At 42.1% G+C, this 19,502-nt stretch overlaps 2 protein-coding genes across 6 annotated transcripts in view; one reads left to right on the top strand and one right to left on the bottom strand.

Moving 5' to 3' along the window:
* FIRRM (FIGNL1 interacting regulator of recombination and mitosis) overlaps positions 1-3,358 on the top strand; it is a 44,036-nt gene extending 40,678 nt beyond the window's left edge. Inside the window, exons 22-24 of the mRNA XM_028123050.2 lie at positions 348-428; positions 1,466-1,585; positions 2,755-3,358. Of these exons, the coding sequence (XP_027978851.1) occupies positions 348-428; positions 1,466-1,585; positions 2,755-2,943 (390 nt within the window). The 3' untranslated portion in view covers positions 2,944-3,358. The remainder of the gene's footprint in view (positions 1-347; positions 429-1,465; positions 1,586-2,754) is intronic.
* Positions 3,078-19,502, bottom strand: part of SCYL3 (SCY1 like pseudokinase 3) — a 48,814-nt gene continuing 32,389 nt past the window's right edge. For 4 of the 5 annotated variants that reach the window (XM_028123052.2, XM_028123054.2, XM_028123053.2 and 1 more), the window contains exons 9-13: positions 19,111-19,250; positions 17,530-17,714; positions 8,497-8,668; positions 4,267-4,964; positions 3,078-3,740 (exon numbers count right to left, since the gene is read on the bottom strand). In XM_028123052.2, the coding sequence (XP_027978853.1) occupies positions 3,681-3,740; positions 4,267-4,964; positions 8,497-8,668; positions 17,530-17,714; positions 19,111-19,250 (1,255 nt within the window). In that variant the 3' untranslated portion in view covers positions 3,078-3,680. Of the gene's footprint in view, positions 3,741-4,266; positions 4,965-5,848; positions 6,008-8,496; positions 8,669-17,529; positions 17,715-19,110; positions 19,251-19,502 lie in introns of all 5 variants that reach the window. The other variant, XM_028123055.2, reaches the window with a different exon arrangement.

Raw genomic sequence — 19,502 nt, 5'->3', positions numbered from 1 at the left:
AACACCAGGGACCTGTGAGCTCGGGGCCCGGAGAAGGAAGCCTCCTGGGGGTGCTCCTTTTCTCTCCCCTGGAGCTGTGCAGTCACGCCTTCGGTCATAGGGGCCCGCAGACATTAGGATGACCAGGCAGAGGAATGAAAGCTTCCAGCTCTGTGCTCGTGCAGAACACTGCATGGTCCCAGAGGCTCCCCGAAGGAACTAAGGAGCTGATGGTCTTTTGAGTATCCTCTGACACAGTTTTCTTTTAAAATGCATTTATGATTAAGGTAGCTCTTAAAACTTACGGAGTTGTCTTTGCAAGTTGTTGAGATACATTAAAATCGGTCTCATTTATCTTTTATTAATAGGGAACAAACCATGAAGAGATAGTTCCACAATGTCTCTGTTCTGAAGATACGAAGAACAAAGTTGTATCCTTCCTGGAGAAGGTATTTATTTTTATAAATCAAAATAGCGGCATCACAGATTTTGTCATTGTTTTTTTAAATTGTAGGATTGTAACCAAGTCTGGTATCTTCTTAGCTTAAATTTTTCGTAGTGCTCAGCACCGAGGTGACGCATATTGAACAGCTGGGCCCATAGGACGAGGCACCGCGGTGGGGTGGTTGGAGCCCCTCTGCCCACAGTGTGGACTCTGGTAGCGCTGCTCGTTTCTATAGTTAGAACCAAACTATTCCATCATTTGGCTCCCATGTTTGTGCACACCTTGCAACTTATATGGGGGTAGTTTTAGGATATAAGGGCTAATTGCAGCACTAGTAGAACAGTTAAACCACAAATTTAGAAAACCGACAGAAAGTGAATTATGCTTAACTACTTTTTTTTTATACTATACCCATTATTAAACTGGACTATGTATATACATGTATATTTTACACAGAAGCTGGATTAAGTATGTGTGTGTAACATGTTTTGACAGTTTCTTACCCTACACAATGAAGGTTTGCAGACTATCATTTTTCTCTTGGAAAAACGACAGTTCAACTTACCTGTAGGGAAAGAGAACACTGTACAGTAATTTTATCCAAATTACACGAAGAGGATGCATTTACAGATGAGTCCAATTTCCAAAATTTGCCTAGCTCACAGGCTAAGCCAGAATAGTTTAACACCGGGTGCTTAAACACATGTGCGTGCGCGCGCGCGCACACACACACACACACACACACGCACGCACACACACGCACGCACATATGTATGTGCATGGTCTTTTTTTTTAAGTGGGGGTTAGGGAGGGGCAGAGGGAGAGAGAGAATCTTAAGCAGACTCCACGCCCAGTGCAGAGCCCAGTACTGTGCTCTATGTCACGACCCTGAGATCTGACCTGAGCTGAAATCAAGAGTCGGACGCTTAACCGACTGAGCCACCCAAGAGCCCCTGGTCTTCTCATTTTCTGAATATTACATCATTTGCCATCTATTAGAGAATGCTTGGTGTTTACTTGGTTTTTCATGATCTGTGGCAGACTGGGTTTGTAGATGAAACTGCAGCTGCCAGAGTGGAACGTGTGAAACAGGAAAAAGGCATTTTCCGGGAACACTTGGCTAAAGTTGCTGTAGAAGAAGCAAAGTGGTCATCTCTACAGGTATGGACTGCATTTTGGTATGGGTCAGGCTTTTAGGAGAAATTCTCCTCTTCTTACTGATAAAAGTGAAAAAACTAGTATGATTCCTGGCCTCATACTGTCAAAATATAATCAAATAGATCTAGACATGTAAAATCCTCCTGTTCTACAGCAGCTGCTCTTTTAAAAATCGCATTTCTTCTTCCTGAAAGGGTATCAACACATAGAACAGAGGTGGGGCTACAAAAACCCAAGTTTTAAACATGATACTGACTGTACTCTTTCACTATGACTTTCAACTGTTTATAGTAACTTTTAGGAAAGTTACGTATCTGTATCAGTGAAGCTATAGTTTCTGAACCACCGAAGAAAATGAATGAAATCACCTTCCAAAATGTTTCGGTTGATCCCTTGCCTCCTTCATCAAACAAGCCTAAATGATTTCTGGCAATGTCTAGAAATCACATCTACCTATTAAAAGGCAGAAATCTGATACCACCAAGGATATTCAAAATATTGTTTTGAGCACTGATAGTGTATTTAGAATAGCAATCCCTAAGAGGAACAATATTCTGTTGTTTTATTTACAAGTCTTATATAAAGAAAGTTTATGTTAATAACTTGTTTTCAAGACATATTTAACTTTATAGATTTCAGGCCTAAAAGTTACATAGCATTGCTGTAAATAAGCCCTCAAGAATTTATGACCTTCCTTAGGAAGACCGTGCTTACAAAAGACGTCCTGGTCCTGATCCCCACCCCAGCGCAGTGATGTTAGAAAGCCTGACAATTTATTGAACTGGGTTGAAAAGCATCTGAAAGACCACAGCACTTAACGTTAAAAAGTAAACTGGAACCATTTAGAAAACGCATACCTGGGGCTTTTTTGTCAGGATATTTCCAAAGAATACTCTGGAAATTACTGGACAAGGCAGCATCCCTCTTAGTTTCCTTGGATGGACCCTAATGATAGTAGCACCCTGAATCACTGTGACAAACCAGAAATGCCTTCACATATTTTTCTAGGTGGTACAGGGGTGGTCATTCCCTCCTGCCCTTGTGAGCCAATGACAAAATAAAATTTGCACATAAAACTTTACAGTTTTAGAAATACCAAAAGAAAGTTCTTGATCATCTTGGGAATGGGTATCATGGCATTACTTATCTCCCGTGTTTTTCTCATTTGCCAGCCTTATGCAAAAAGACCCCGTCAGGAGTTCCCCTTGGAAGAAGAGTACAGGTCAGCACTGCAAGCAGCATCAGGGGCCCTGGAGGCAGTTGAGTCCTTACTCCAAAAGTCTCCTGCTCCAGACTGGCTTCTACTGAAAATGGAGATGCTCCAAGAAAGGATTGATGAGCTGAAACGACATGTACTCTAGGGTGGCCCTTGAATGGACTAGACCGTGTTACCACTAGAAAGAACGGGGTATGATTTTTACCATCCTACACTGTACTTTGTAAATGAATACATTGATGTAACTATGTCTGCATTTTCTAACACATATAAAACAACTTTTGTAAAGTTGAATCTAGTGAAAATAGTCTTTATTGGCTGTTTAGAGAACAGGTAGGTGGTGGAGGAGATTTCTCGTGAAGAACTTTGGTACATGTAATACATGTGGAACAGTCAGAGACTGCCCAGGTACCCACAGGGCCACAGACAGTACAACTGTAAACAAATAAATAAGCTGCCTAAGGAAACCTTAGCAATTTAAAATCATTTATATACTTTACAGCTAAAACTTGTATTTCATAATAAAGCTTACTCTTCTGTTAAAGAAATGGCACAAAATTAAGCTAATCAGCTTGAATTTTTGTATTTATTTTCTTCTGGAATTGTCCTGGAAAAAAGCAGTAAATTCAACCTTTCCATAGCTACTTGCTCTTCACAGAAACTGGCCTGTCAGACGCACAAGGGCTCCTCCTCTGCAAAACCAGCGCTGGGGCTCTTCACTGCCGGGGCACCAGCCAGCACTCGGGGGCTCGAGCTTCAGTTGGCACAGATGTGAAAAACAGATGCTTCTGGGTTTTCTTGTCTGCAGAGCCCACTTTGAGGTATTAGTTTGATTTTTTTTTTTTTTTAAAGAAATCCTTTTCCCTAGAGTTATACCCGTTGTCACCAGTTATTATCTTCCCAGTTCAGCTCCCCTTCGTCTCCCCAGCCTTCAGACTCTCCCTGCAGCAAGATAAAGCAAACCAAGGGCAGGCTGCTGAGACAAATCATTTCTGAATTTAAAGGGGCCTAACACTTGCCTTTCGATGCTGGCAGAGATCTCCTCGCGCTAGGTAAAATAACTTACTGCTACAGGAAGCTGAAGAGGAGGAGGATTACTTTGGTTCCAGATTTACAAGACCACAACACTGGAAAATAACTTTTCCAAGGACCATATAAATACAATAAAATCTATCTGATGATACCCTATTCTTGGTTTAACCCCCTTTTAAGTAAAAAGGTTATAATGGTAACTAGTGGCCCATTAAACACTTAAGTCTAAGCATTGCTACTTCTTTCTGGGGAAGGAAAGATATCATTTATAGAAACTGATCATATTCATCTTGTGCTTCACCCATCACTGTAAACAAATGTGTGCATTAGTCTCTTCCCTCACCAGGAAAACAGCAAGTCTGTTATCAACGAGACCTCGCAACCGGTATGTACAAGGGCATCCCTTAAACTAGCAGCACGATTTACTAAGCCTCACCTCAGTCATCTCTGCTGCAGCAAATTTTGAGGAAAACTGCATCACTGGTGAGATGTCATCCTTGTCAGAAACCATCATTTCTGTCCTCAGTTCAGGCAAAATAAGAATAGCAGCTGAAGGCTTAATTTCTGGAATCATATCAGCAAACCAGTCCAACTCTGGATCTTGTACCGGCTTCTTTTTTACTTGAATGGTAAACTCCTCTCCTAAACCAAGTTCTGATGGAGCCTTAAGGCGCCTTTCTTGGGATGACACTTTTGGTGGCTTGGTTTGGTCTGGGTCATCCCCACTTTGTGCAAGATTGGTCTTTTGGGGTAGACTCAGTTTCAAAGGTTTGGACTCTTCAGTGAGTGAAACCAAAGTAGGAATAGCCTCCTGTTCCCCTGAGGTACCCCGGCTAACAGCTGAGACTCCACCTCTTGCACTTATTTCAGTATCTAAGCTGCTGGGTTCAAAGTCATCCCACACCACCTCCTCCGTGTTCACGTTAGTGAGTGGGGATGTGGAGGTATGGTAGGCTTCTGTAGGACAAATCTGGATGCTGACAGCTTTGTTTTCAGGCTCCTCAGGCTCACTCCAGTCAGGCCACTCCTCAGACTTTTTAGAACTTGGTGGGAAGTTCTCACTATCTCCCGGGGTATTTTTCACATCTGAGAGCCCATTCATGGGAAATTTAATAGGCTGAGGAAATTGATGACCTGTGGGGATATATACAAAAATTACTCTCATAAAGTGTTAAGAGCAAGCAAAAGGAAAAGGGTAACACAGGTTACTAAACTGTACCTACACAAGAGATATCCCAGCAAAACAGAACAAAGATGTGATATAAGTTATTCAAATACTTTAACTGGAGCATACAGTCCTTCACTAAATATTCAAGCATATTGTTTATTGGCATAATTATCTATACACAAATATAGAAATGTTCTAAGCCAGGCAGTGTTAACCCCAAGAAGTGGTGTGTGCTCAAATAAGTTTGTCTTAACCCAATATACCCTAATTTTACTTTTTAAATTTTACTTATTTATTTTTAGAGAGAGGATCTCAAGCAGGCTCCATGGCCAGCACAGAGCCCGACGCAGGGTTTGATCTCTTCACCTGAGCCCAAATCAGGAGTCAGATGTTTAACTGACTGAGCCACCCAGGTGCCCCTAACATACCCTCATTTTAAACAGATTTCCTTAAATGTAGTCACGGCCTTGGAATTTTCTGCAATGTGTCAGGACTCTGCTACTAACATTTCCCCAAACTTACTTAACCACACAACTCTTTTTCATGGCATACCTACTGTCATCTAACAGAACTGTCATCCTCTGATATAATTTGGAAAATGCTACACTAAAGCATCAGAAGTACCAAAGTAATGTCAACCAGCTTTCTTCACCAGTTACGAAGAAATGGAAGGTCTATGCCCTGTCCAGGAAAAGCAGAGGAGACCCCAGCTGACTATAGAGTTATAAGTGATAACAGAAGTCAGCCTCAATACTCCCAAAGTGCCCTTAATTTTCAGAATTTAAAATGCAGGACTCAGGAAAACATTCATCTAAACAGTGGAAAAGCTACATAAATTGAATATTTCTACCTGTCTGTAAAAGAGTATTGTAGCAATCTTGCTGTATGTGCTTCTTGCTGACGGGCATGCTGCCAGAAAAGAAACATTTAGGGAATGTGCCAGAGGAGGGGTTCTCCACGATTGGCGCCATCTGACTCTGCTGGCTACAGACGACATGCGGGGGAGAATCTGAAGATAAATAAAAACTCCCCAAAATAAAAAGGATAGTAAATTGCTTCTTGCTCTATCAGGGTAGGAGAGCAACAGTTACGGGAAATGGGTCTATTTAACACAGATAAAAGGTAAGTTGCAGGGAGAGAGCATCTTCAGATAACTGAAGAAACACACCTGTTACACAGTGGACTGCCAGTCCTCAAGGTGTTTCAGGGCAGACTGAGTGTCTACATGATGTTAAGGGACCCAAAAGGATTCAAGTGTTAGCTGAGGAGTTGATTAGATATAACCTTTAGGACATCTAATTACAAAAGTTAATGGCTTTGAACATTTTGGCAATTTAAAATCATAATTGATTCTACTTTTAAGAATAAAAAGTCTAAGAGTGCAAGCACACCAATGTGAATGTACTTAATGCCACAAACTGTACAGTTAAAAATGGTTAAAATGATAAATTTTATGTTATAGCAGATGTTTAACTCCCAGCTGGGGGGGGCGGGAATTGTTTAAAAAAAAAAAAAATGTCTTTAATGGTTTACCAGAAAGCTTATACTCAACAGGTGGCATTGGTCAAAAGGATTCCAGCAAAATTTTTGGCTTAATACTTCCTCTGCCCGGGGTACATCATCACAGGGAGGCCTTGCCTGCCCTGCAAGGCCTGACCTCTGCAAGCCCTGCACCCTCCTGCTTGCTCCTGCCGCCATCCTCCCTGCTGAGGGCCTACCGATGTCTCTTACCCAGTGTCCCCTTCTCCAATGCTCTTCCACGCAGACTTATTTCCCTGAGGTACCCTTTTCATAAGCCTTAGTGTTATCCCATATTAAGTCTGACCATATAGGTAAACTGCAGAAGAACAGAAGGAGAAAAAAAAAGTCCAAGGGTACCCTCCTGTATACATGCCCCCTCCCCAGCATTCTCCCACGTCCCTCAGAAGAAGAGCCACTCTTAACTGGGAACTGGGAAATGCAGGCTGCCACCAGGGCTCAACAGCCATCTTGGATGAAGAGCTTAACTAATTTGGGAAGTCAGTGGGATCAGACCTTATTCTGTCTTAACAAAGTCTTTAGGAACATCTGTTTTAATAAAAATTTATTTGGTACTCCTGCTTTGGTGCCTTTTGGTTTCTTACTAAGATTATAGGTCAACAGTATATAAAATGTCCAGAAGTAGGAAACTGCATCCAATAAATACAACAGGTATGAGGAGCGGGGTTCTTGCTAACTCAACATGCAAAGCCGCCCTCAGAGATGGACTCCCCAGTCTTATCTCCAAACTGCACATACCACTACTACCATCCCCCCCCCATTCCTCTGGTATGAAATATAAATTCATCTCTCATTTGCTGTTTGGTGTACTCTGCTATGAGAAAAACCAGTCACACACAGACTTCGTTCACTCAAATGTAGTATGAACACAGCCTGGTTGGAGAGGGGGGCGCAGCTTCTGCATCACCCTCTTCAAGCTCCTGACTGACACTGACTTTGTTAGCACCAAGAAGAGTTGGACCCATCAAAACTTCAGGAAGCCAGTGTTGCTTTAAAGATTCTCCTGGCATCAAAATTAGGGAAAAGTCTGATAGTTCTTTTCTACTGTGACTGTTTCTGTGCTATCGAATTCAGCCATGAGAACTGAATCCAAGATCTGTGTTTCCTAACAAGGTCACCATCCTAGTTAGGGTTAAACCAAGGACCAAGGAAGCAATGACTCGGATATAAAATTCTTATTCTTGACTTTTATAGCCTACAAAGACCAGAAATCACTGCTCTGTCCCATGTAACTCCAATGATAACAGACCAGAAATAAGGATTTCTTCAAGTACTTAAAAATCAACAGCTTTTTACCTAAAAGGCCATCAACATCAGAAAAACTTAAATGTCTAGTGTTACAAGTTGCTACAAACTTTTTAGAAGGTGACAGACGGTATCTATTAAAATTTTAAATATATACCCTTTGACCCAGTAGGTCTACTTCTGGGATTTTATCCTCTAGCAATAAAAGCCAAACTACATAAAGATACAGGTACATAGAAGACCTCTACTGCAGCAATGTAATATCCAGAAATGAAAGCAATATCCATCAATAGGGAAACCACTGAATGAATTATATTCAATGAAATATTAGGCAGCTGTCAAAAAAGGTGCTGCTTCTAGGTACTGACCTGGAGACCAGTCCCTGATACGCCACTACACAAAAAAATTAAGTTGCAGAATTGCACATAGTATTTTCTCATTGTTTTGTTAAAAAATCCTATATTTGGGCATGTGTGTATGAAGATACATCTGCGTGTCTTTGTGGGGAAGAAAAAGGGAAGAAAAGATTCTCACTAAACTATTAAAACTGGTTACCTTACACACCCAGAGGGTATTGGGAGAGGGAAATTACTCTTTCTTTACCATTCTCTGTATCATTTGAAGACAACCCACCTGCATTATTTGTATAATGTTAACCTAATTAAACATTTAAAATAAAAAGCTAAAAATAAAAAACTTTTTAATCATTCTTACCTTCTGGGGAAAGGTTGACCGTTTTCGTAAAACTTGGGGCAGTGCGTTTGAAGATCTTGGTTCTTTCTCCTCCCACAACCACCTCTGGTCCAAGCAAAGACACCAGCACTGCTAGGCTGTGAAGAGTAATTGCCACAATGGAATCGCTGGTATCACGCAAGCCCAGTAACACCTAGGAGCAAATCAGGTAGTAAGTGTACACAGCCACATTGCCTGTCTTCCTTCCCCATAAACAAGCGGCTGGGCTGCGATCAGACTGCTCAGATGACTGTTTCTTACATAGGTGTCCAAGGTCAGTAGCTCTCAAACTGTGGTCAAGAACCAGTATTTTCCCCTCCCAATCAATCACGATCTGATACATTGTTAAAAATACAATTAACAAAAATAAATACATTGGAAATAACAAAATTACTGTTAAACTGCTATAAAAGGTTCTAGGTTTGTCCATGATGCTGGTCTGCTCCTGCCCCAGGACCAAAGGCAGCTGAGCACTCTGGAGATCTCAGCTCTTTTAAGCTGACAGCATTCAGTATTCCAAGGAGGCCTCCCAGCAACTACTAATCGGACCTGACCCAGCTTAGTGTCGGATCAGCTGAGACAGGGTGGTTCAGGGTGCTATGGCTGCAGGGCTCCCCAAATTCTTGGAGAAGCTAAATACTCCAATCAAAAGACAGAGTGACAAGAGCCTATACCTGTGGCAGAGGGGCTAACTGCAGACATGCAGTCTGACCGCTGGCCCTACCTACCAATGAGCCCACAGCAGCTTCCGGCCTCTCAACAGTGCAGGGAACAAACACTGCCCAGTGTGCCCACAGCAGGCAAAGTGGGTCACCAGAGCTGACTGGGCTAAAGGCAGACGTGGCTCAGCCACGAGAGTAGGGTACACACAGCCCACACAGGAGACACCCCTGGAGCGCCTGCGACCGATGACCTGGCAGGGAATGCACTTCAGGGCACCACCTTCAAGACGTAGCTGACTACGCTAATACATAGAGAAGATGAAGAAACAAAGGATTATGTCCCAAATGAAAGAACAAAGTCACAACAAAAGAGCTAAATGAAATGGAGATAAACAAAAATGCCTTATTTGAAGTAATGGTCATAAAGATACGCACTGGACTCGAGAAAAGAATGGATGAATGCAGAATTTCAACAAAGAGGTAGAAAATATAAAAAAGAATCAGAGGTGAAGAATTCAGTAAATAAAAAATATACTAATGGAAATAGCCGATTAGTGAAGGCAGAAGAACGGATCAGTGACCTGGATGACAGGGTAATGGGAAGCACCCAAACTGAACAGCAAAAAGAAAAAAAATAATAAAAAATGAGAACAGGTTAAAGGAATTCAGTGACATCATCAAGCGCAGTAACACTGGCATTACAGGAATCCCACAAGGGAGGGGAGAAAAGGAAGCAGAAAACCTATTTGAAGAAATAAGAGCTGGAGACATCCTTAATCTGGGGAAGGAAACAGACATCCAGGTCCAAGAAGCAAAGAGGCCCCCTAACAAGATTAACCTAAGAAGGTCCATGCCTAGACACAATAATTAAAATGACAAAAAGTAAAGATCAAGGAATTTTAAAAGCGACAAGAAAAAAGCAAACAGTTACAGACAAGTAAAATCCCATAAGGCTATGAGCTTATTTTTCAGCAGAAACTCTGCAGGCCAGGGGGAGTGGCATGATAATCCCAATACTGAAAGGAAAAAACCTGCCACCAACAATACTCTACCCAGCAAGGTTATCTTTCAGAAGAGGAGGAAAGACAGAGTTTCCCAGACAAAAGTTAAAGTTCATCACTACTAAACTGGCCTTAAAGGAAATGTTAAAAGGAGTTATTTGAGTGGAAAGAAAAGGACATAATCCATAGTAAGAAAATTATGAAAGGGAGGCGCCTGGGTGGCTCAGTCGGTTAAGCATCTGCCTTCGGCTGAGGTCGTGATCCCCAGGTCCTGGGATCGAGCCCCACATCTGGCTCCCTGCTCCGCAGAGAGCCTGCTTCTCCCTCTCCCTCTGCCTGTCACTCTGCCTACTCGTGGTCTCTATCTCTCTGTCAAATAAAATCTTTAAAAAAAAAAAAAAATTATGAAAGGAAAAAAATTTCACAGGTAAAAGCAAATATATAGTAAAGGCAGTAGATTGATCACTTTTAAGCCAATGTGGAGGTTAAGACACAAAAGAAGTAAAATCAAATATGATCTATAAAAATCAGTCAAGGAACACACAAAAAAAGATGTAAAATATGACTTCGTATACATAAAAAGGGAGTAAAAATTAAGTTCAAACTTAACGTTCTAAAGAAAGCACTGAAGTGACCATCAACTTAGCATAGACTGCTATACACATAAGATTTTATATGTGAACCTAATGGTAACCACAAATCAAACACCTATAACAGATACAGAAAAAGTAAAAGAGAAAGGAATCCAAGCACAACACTAGAAAACCATCAAACCACAACAGAAGAGAGCAAGAGAAAAAAGGAACAGAGAAGAACCATAAAAACAACCAGAAAACAATTTTAAAAATGGCAAAAGGAGCAGGGTAACTGAATAGATAAAAAACAAGACCCCACAATATGCTGCCTACAAGAGACTCACTCAGACCTAGACACACATACTAACTGAAAGGGAAGGGACTGAAAAAGTTATTCAGTGCACATGGAAGTGAAGAAAAGCGGAGGTAGCAATACTTTGTATCAGACAAAATAACTTTAAAACAAAGACTGCAGCAGGAGACAAAGGAGGACACTACAAATGGTAAAGGGATCAATCCAACAAGAGGATACAATAATACGTATCTATGCACCCACCACAGGAGTGCCCACATACAAAGAGGGGCACTAACAGACCTAGAGACACTAACAGACCTAGAGACACTGACAGTAATTGTAGGGGACGTCAACACCCCACCTCCATCAACGGATAAAATCAACAGGTAACAACGGCTTTGAATGACACATTAGACCAGATGGACCTAACAGATATATAGAGAACACTCCATCCCAAAACAGAAAACACATTCTTTTCAGGTGCACACGGGACATTTTCCAGGACAGATCACATGTTAGGCCACAAAACAAGTCTCAATATATTTTAGAAGACTGAAACCATATCAAAGCATCTTTTCCAACAACAATGGTATAAAACTAGAAATCAATTATAAGCAGAAAACTGGGAAGTTCATAGAGATTAAACATGCTACTGAACAACCTATGGGTCAAAAAAGAAATCAAAGGAGAAAAAAAAACCTTATGGCATAAATGAAAATGGAAAAACAACATACCAAAATTTATGGGATGCAGCAAGAGCAGTTCTAAGAGGGGAATTCACTGTGATAAATGCCTACCTCAAGAAACAAACAAAAAAATCTCAAACATTAACTTTATACCTCAAAGAACTAGAAAAAGAATAAATGAAAAAACATATGAAATAGAAACCAAAAAACAGAAAAAATTCAAAACCAAGAGCTGGTTCTTTGAAAAACGAAATTGACAAACCTTACCTAAACACATCAAGAAAAAAGGAGGACGCAAATAAAATCAGAAATGAATGTTACAATTGATAACACTGAAATACAAAGGATAAGAGACTACTGCGAATAATTACATGCCCACAAATTAGAAAAATAGAAGAAATGGATAAATTCCTAGAAACATACAACCTACTAAGACTGAATCATAGGATTCAATCCTATTCAATTCAATCAAGGAACAGAAAATCTGAACAGGCTGATTATTAGTAAGGAGACCGAATAATCCAAAGACTCCCAACAAACAAAAGTCCAGGATCAGATGGTTTCACTAGTGAATTATACCTAAACATTCAAAGAAGAAATAATACCAAACACTAATTTGACCCATGCTTACTGCAATGTTATTTACAATAGCCAAGACAGGGAAACAACCTAAGTGTCCATCAAGAGACAAATGGTAAGAAAGATGCAGCATATATAAATACCACTCAGTCATAACAAAAGATGAGATCATGCCATTTGTGACAACATGGATGGACCTAAAGGGGATTATGCTAAGTGAAATAAGTCAGACTAAGAAAGCCAAACACCATGTGATTTCACTCATGAGTGGAATCTAAAAAACAAAACAGGGGCGCCCGGGTGGCTCAGTTGGTTAAGCATCTGCCTTCGGCTCAGGTCGTGATCTCAGGGTACTGGGACTGAGCCCCACATTGGGCTCCCTGCTCAGTGGGAGCCTGCTTCTCCCTCTCTCTGCTGCTCCCCCTGCTTGAACTCTCTCTCTCTAATAAATAAAATCTTTAAAAATAAATAAAAAAATAAAAAACAAAACAAACACGAATAAACAAACAGCAGAATCAAACCAGTAAATACAGAGAACAAACTGATGGTTGTCAGGGGGGAGGGCGAACAAGGTTGGGCACAAGGGGTGAAGGGCAGCGGGAGGCTCAGGCTTCCAGTTACGGCCTGAGTAAGTCATGGAAATAACAGGCACCGCATGCGGAGTATGGTCAACGATACTGTCAAAGTGATGTATCGGGACAAATGAGCTATCACCTCATACCTATGAGAATGGCTTTTATCAAAAAGACAAGAGGTAACAAGTGCTGGTGAGGATGTGGGACGAGGGAGCCCTGGTGCAGCCACTGTGGAAACAACATGGGGGTTCCTCAAGAAGTTAAAAAAAAGAGAGAGAGAAAGAAAGAAAAAGAAAAGAAAAAGAAAAGAAAAAAAGAAAGAAAGAAAGAAAAGAGAAAGAAAAAGAAAAGAAAAAGAAAGAAAGAGAAAGAAAGAAAAGAAAAGAAAAAAGAAAAGAACTACCATAAGATCCAGCAATTCCACTTCTGGGAGTTTACCCAAAGAAAACATAAACACTGACTTATACTTAATTTACACTTAACACCCCCACCATGTTCCCTGCAGCTTTACAACAGCCGAGATATGGACACCTAAGTATTCATCAATGGACGAAGGAATAACGAAAATGTGATTTTATACACACACACACACACAGGAATATCATTGAGCCATATAAAAAACAAAATCTTGCCATTTGCGACAACACGGATAGACTTTGAGAGCATTATGCTGAGTGAAATAAGTGAGAGAAAGACAAATACCACATGATCTCACTTATATGTGGAATCTAAAAAAAACAAAACGGGGCACCTGGCTGGCTCAATCAGTGCAGCATGCGACTTTTGATCTCAGGGTTGTGGGTTCAAGCCCTATGTTGGGTGTGGAGATCACTTAATTAAAATTTTAAAATCTTTTATAAAAAAAGATTTTATTTATTCATTTGAGAGCGAGCGAGCATGAGCTGGGGGAGGGGGGGCAGTGGGCAGAGGGAGAAGCAGACTCCCAGCTAAGCAGGGAGCCCCAATACAGGGCTCAATATCAGGATCTGAGCTGAAGGTAGATGCTTAACCATCTGAGCCACCCAGGCGCCCCCAAAATTAAAAAAATCTTTAAAAATAAAAATAAAATAACAGAACAAAACAAGCTCATAGAGAGAACACACTGGTGGTGCCAGAGATGGGAAAGAGGATGGTGAGGAGGGGCCAAAAATGGGTGAAGGGGTCAAATAAGTCAGGGGTCCCTGGGTGGCACAGTCGGTTAAGCGTCTGACTCTTGGTTTCGGCTCAGGTCATGATCTCAGGGTTGTGAGATCTAGCTCCACGTCAGGCTCCACGCTCAGCACAGAGTCCGCTAAAGCCAATCTCTCCCTCTGCCCCTCCCCGCGTTCACTCTCTAAGTAAATAAATAAATCTTAAAAAAAAAAAAAAGTCATGGGGATGTAACATACAGCATAGTGACTATCACTAATATTACCATATTGCATAAAGTTGCTAAGAACATAAATCTTAAAAGTTCTCAACAAAGAAAAAGGAATTTAGTAAACTATGTATGGTGACAGATGCTAACAAGTCTTACTGTGATCATTTCACAATATATACAAATACTGAATCATGTGGTACACCTGAAACTAATAGGTTATATGTAAATTATATCTCAATTAAAAGACCGCTTTACATGTTCATTCTCCTTATCTGTACGCACGTCACTGCAGGACCATAAACACAGTTCAGAGACAGGCAGTGTCTACTGAGCACACCTGTCTACGTCCCTCACGCTTACGTCCCTAGCCCCTGCCCCTCTTCTCAGCTTTATACATGCAAAAGGATAGGACTTGGAAAACTGTCTTTGTATCTGATGTACATAACACCTGCCCCAAACTGAGTCAACTATGATCCCTTTCCAGCATTAACTGGGATGTGGAGAAACTGGTTACCTCTGTGGCTTGCTATACTGAGGACAATAAACTTGGAAGCTATGGGGACAACCATGTTTGGCCATGTGTACGTCAAACAATGAAAAGCTAGTCTTCGGAAAGTCAAAAGTGGGACGGCTCAAAAGAGAAAAGAAAGGAATGAAGAGCCTGTGGCTGAGTCCCAGCTGCACTTGATTTCCATGTAAGGCAGTTCTGACATCCTTTTATTAAAGTCTCTTTTTTTGCTTTAGCTCGTTTAAGTGGGCTTCAGTTACTTGCAACCAAAAGAAACTCAACTACGACAGTCACATGCAGGTCTCAGGAGAAGCTTTGCTCTGAACCGGCAAAGACCTGTGTGAGGAAGATGGCGTGCAAAGCACCTGCACCGGCCAGAGAGAGGGCCAGGGTAATGGGCCTCCCCAGTGGCGGGAGCATGGCATCATGGGTACCAGGGATCCTGGGTTCTGGTGCCAGCTTCTCTAGGAATTCTCATTATGACTTGACTCATCATTTACTTTTTCTGGTCTAGTTCCCTCATTTATCCAAGATCAAGATTTCCAACAAGACTCAATAAGGTAATTATCAGGTCCAATGCTAACAAATCAGGCACCTTCTCAAAACAAAGCTGTACAAATAAAGTGTGTTTCTTTCGAAAATGATTAGAATTCCAACCACTGAGGTACTTATAAAATAACAAACCACCAAGCCACAAATCCGAGTCATCCTCAAACTCTGCCTCTCTCATGAGAAGCTAAGTCCTCCCCTTCTGCCCTTTTTATGTCCCTCTCCCATAACCACTGTCCCCACATCTTCCCCAGACTTTGCCTTCTCTTAGCTGGACTGTTCCAATAGCTTCCTACTTGATCTCCCTTTCTACAGTCCATCTTCCACACTGCTACCAAAGTGAACTCTGTAGCACATAAATATTGGCCAAGTGGGGCGCCTGGTGGCTCAGTCAGTCGAGCATCTGACTCTTGGTTTTGGCTCAGGTTGTGATCTTGCAGTTGTGGGATCGAGCCCCAAGTCAGGTTCCACGCTCAGTGTGGTTTGCTTCAGATTCTTTCTTCCTGCCCGTCCCCCCATTCTCTCTCTAAAATAGAATATTCTTTAAAAAAACTGGCCAAGTTATTCCCCTACAGAGGAGAGCCTTCGTTGTCTTTCACACACTGCTGACTCAATCTTTGGGCTCAGCTCAGTGTCAATTCAGAGACCTACGAGAACTCTATTTCAGAGGGAGAGTGCTCCGTCCCTCTTCAACATTTTCAGACACAACTACATCAGGGTAACAGTAACACAACATGCTATCTTGTGGTTGCTTGGCCCTAAAGCCAGCCCATCCCCTCTGTTGTCCCCCCAGTACCCATGTGCTTGTGTAAACCAGCATCTAACGAACCTGCTGACTTGCACGACTCACTCGAACCGAGAGACTGGAACAGAAGTGACACTGTTCATTCCTAACCTGTGCCTCAGAAAGGCCGCTCTGGCGCTTCCCATAGCCCTGGGCAGCCGGGTAAGAAGTCCACCTACACTGTTAGAGATGTGACAAAGGGGAACAGAGACCCTGACACGTCCCGAGACTACGTGGAAAGAGAGGCCCAGCTAAGCCCAGCCTTTCAGCCATCCCCTCCAAGGTGCCAGGGGACTGCTCGTCAACTGACATCATGTGCAACGACAGAATCCCCAAACTGAGCCCGTCAATCCAAAGAACTGTGAGACAAAAATGACTGTGGACAGGCACTAAGTTTTGGGGTGGTCTGTGACACAGTAACAGATAACAAACACCTATCTTTCCCACTTCCTAGATCCTTGAAAGCAAGGTGTTATATACCTCTATGGCCCCAGGACCCAAGCATAAGACGTGGCATAAAACCACGTCTCACAAATAATTTGCAAATCAATTAATCTCATAGGAAAACAAATTATTTGAAAGTTACTACATGGCTGACAAAATCTTTTACTACCTTCTACTGAGTTGAATACTGTCTCCTAAATATTCACACCCAACCAAAATGTGACCTTAAAATGAAGTTGCACTGGGTTAGAGTGGGTCCTAAATCCAATGACTGGTGTCTTTTTAAAAAGGCCAAGTGAAGACACAGAGGGGAAAAGGCCACATTGACAACAGAGGCAGATTGGCATGACCCACAGTTACAAGCCAAGTCAAGGACTGCCGGGAGCTCCCAGGAAGGGGGAAGAAAGCAAGGACGGCTTCTCCCCTAGAGCTTTCGGAGGAAGCACGGTTATTTCAGACTTCCGACCCCCAGAACCCGGAGAGAACAGATTTCTATTGTTTTCAGCCAGGCAGTTTGTGGTAACTTGTTCTGTGAGTCCCAGCAAACCAGTATAAAGCTGGAGCCCCCGAGCGGGTGAATCATTACACAGTTCCCCAGCGGCTAAGAAATAGGCTGGAAGCCACAAGTCCAAATCATCTCATTCTCCCCTCAGTTATATATAACTTAATTGTTTTATAGTATTTAGCTGTGGACACTTACAGTTTTTGTCACAAAGCATCCACAAAGGATTCCTGTTCCTTTTCCCCAAAGAATTAGCAGACAGAATTAGTTTTCCCAGGTTAAGACCAAATATGTTAGTTTAGCTGATTTGCCTGTGTGAGGGGAATGGAAATGCAATCTGAATTCCAGTCTTTTGTATGTCAGTAGCTCTGAAACCCAACTGCTGCTCAGAGCCTCCGAAGCGAGGATCTTCCGGCTCCAAACCCTCGGCTTCCTTTTAGCCCCCACGTGAGCCGTGCCCGCTCTCCCCACCTCTCCTCGCCGGCCATCTCTGACCTGTGGCAAGATGATTTTCTTCAGCTGCTCCTGAGTGAAGTGCTCCACGTAGGCCTCCAGGTGAGACAGCAGCACCATCCGCACGTGCTCCTCGTGCACCTCAAACAGCTGAAGCAGCACAGGGATCACCCGCGACTGGAACAGGGCCGGCGACAGCAGGCAAGGGGTGTCTCCCCGCGCGCTGTCTACCCCCAGATCAGAGGTAGTTACAGATGAAAAGGCAAACTGTCATTTCCATGAAAGGAACACAAAGGATAATTCATAAACTGAGCCCACAACGTGACACATAGTCTAAGTACTCTTCTAAATTCTTATGCCCCAAACCAAAGGAAACCTTTTTGGTTGACCCCAATCACTCAAGGCTCAATTACCTTAAATACACTGGACTTTGTAGAAATATTTTTGAAATACTCTACCAGATTTAATCAGCAACAAAGAAAGCTTATATTTTAATAGACTCCTGAATCAGTAACTTTGTATACGTTTCTGTTTAGTCAATGAGGAATTTCATACACTAGATTAGATCAATACTGCTGCTTCAGTTTTATCTGCAAAACCAGGAGGTGGTAAATGTCACAACGGGACTTGAAGCTGGGTGGTCCTATCTTCCTGCTAGTCATGGCGGTGGTTATCAGAGACACCCACCATAATCATTTGGGGACCCTTACAAATATATATCGATATAGTCCTGCCCTGGCTCTGTCTTGCTACCAGTGGATTAGGCATGCAGGCAAAATTTGTAAAAAGCTCCCCAGGTGATTCAGAAGCACCCCCCTCTAAGATCTACTGAGTAAGAGAATGACTGAGCTATAAAGAAAAACTCAGGGACTGGACAATCAGTGTGCTGCACACCTGAAACTAATGTAACACTGTGTCAACTATACTGCGATGAAAAAAACAAGTCAGGGAATAACAAAGAATATAAGGAAATTCTATGTTGTAAAATAGTTTCCTATAATGCTGCTTTGCTGGATCCAGATCTTTTAAGAAAATAAATTCTGAAGGCAGAATTCTACCTAACACGAAATTCTACAGACTGTTAATGCTATATTGTCTAACCTGACGTGTTACCATCTGCAGTGCTTATAAAGTGAGAGTATCAGAATAATAACCTCATTTCACATTCAGAAAAAAACAGAAGTTCTAAGTAGGAAAGTGATCTCCATGTTTTTCAATCTTTCCACTGAAAATACAAAATAAATGGGTTGCTCTTGGGAAGTCAGAAAGCACAGGCCTCACTGCAAATGCAAAAGTCCTATGAAGATGGATGCCTTATCCTAAAACTCCATGTGCATCTCCTATTCTAGTCCTACCTGTGTGTGTGTGTGTGTGTGTGTGTGGGTGTGTGTGTGTTTTTCAATATGTTACCCTTCTATAGTAAATCTGACTCTCCAGGAGATGCTCCTTATTTACCCAGTGGGCTCTGGTACCCAGGTCTGAGTCAAAATGATCACCTAAGGGGCCAATAATTGTTTTTAGAGACATATCTAACTATACCAGGCAGTAATCTCACTCGGCTAAAATAAGGACTAATAATGCCCAAACTCCTTAATGACCAATAATCCTTTGAAAAAAGTTCACCTTTTTTGGGGCCAAGCAGATGAGGAAGAAAACTCTTAACCGCTACCGGCTCTGCAAACACCAACTGATTAAGCAGAAGAGGCACCAACCGTGAGGCTATTAACTCCTCTGACAAGCAGCTGACTCTGTCCAGCAGGAATCTGAGGGCACAGAAGATGAGCCTGGGAACCTGGTTGTGACACTGTATCTGCTTCCTTGTACACTTCAGACACACACAGCCCTCTCCGACTTCTGTCACAGTGAGGCACTGTGAAACGTGGCCAGGGAAGGTGAACGGGTGGTTCCAAGGTTTTTAGGAAAAATGCAGCGGGTGTGAGAGAAGGCTGCCAGCACACAGACAAGCTCCGATCTGAGTTAGGAAAGGTTTCAACAAATTGCCCCTTATTTACAGA

This window comes from Eumetopias jubatus, unplaced genomic scaffold, assembly GCF_037043125.1.
Source record: "Eumetopias jubatus isolate StellerSeaLion01/CBP00866 unplaced genomic scaffold, mEumJub1_p1.0 scaffold_12, whole genome shotgun sequence".
In the NCBI taxonomy this organism is placed as follows: domain Eukaryota; kingdom Metazoa; phylum Chordata; class Mammalia; order Carnivora; family Otariidae; genus Eumetopias; species Eumetopias jubatus.
Note: the sequence above shows the minus strand (reverse complement) of the source record. Positions and strands in the feature narration are given on the sequence as shown.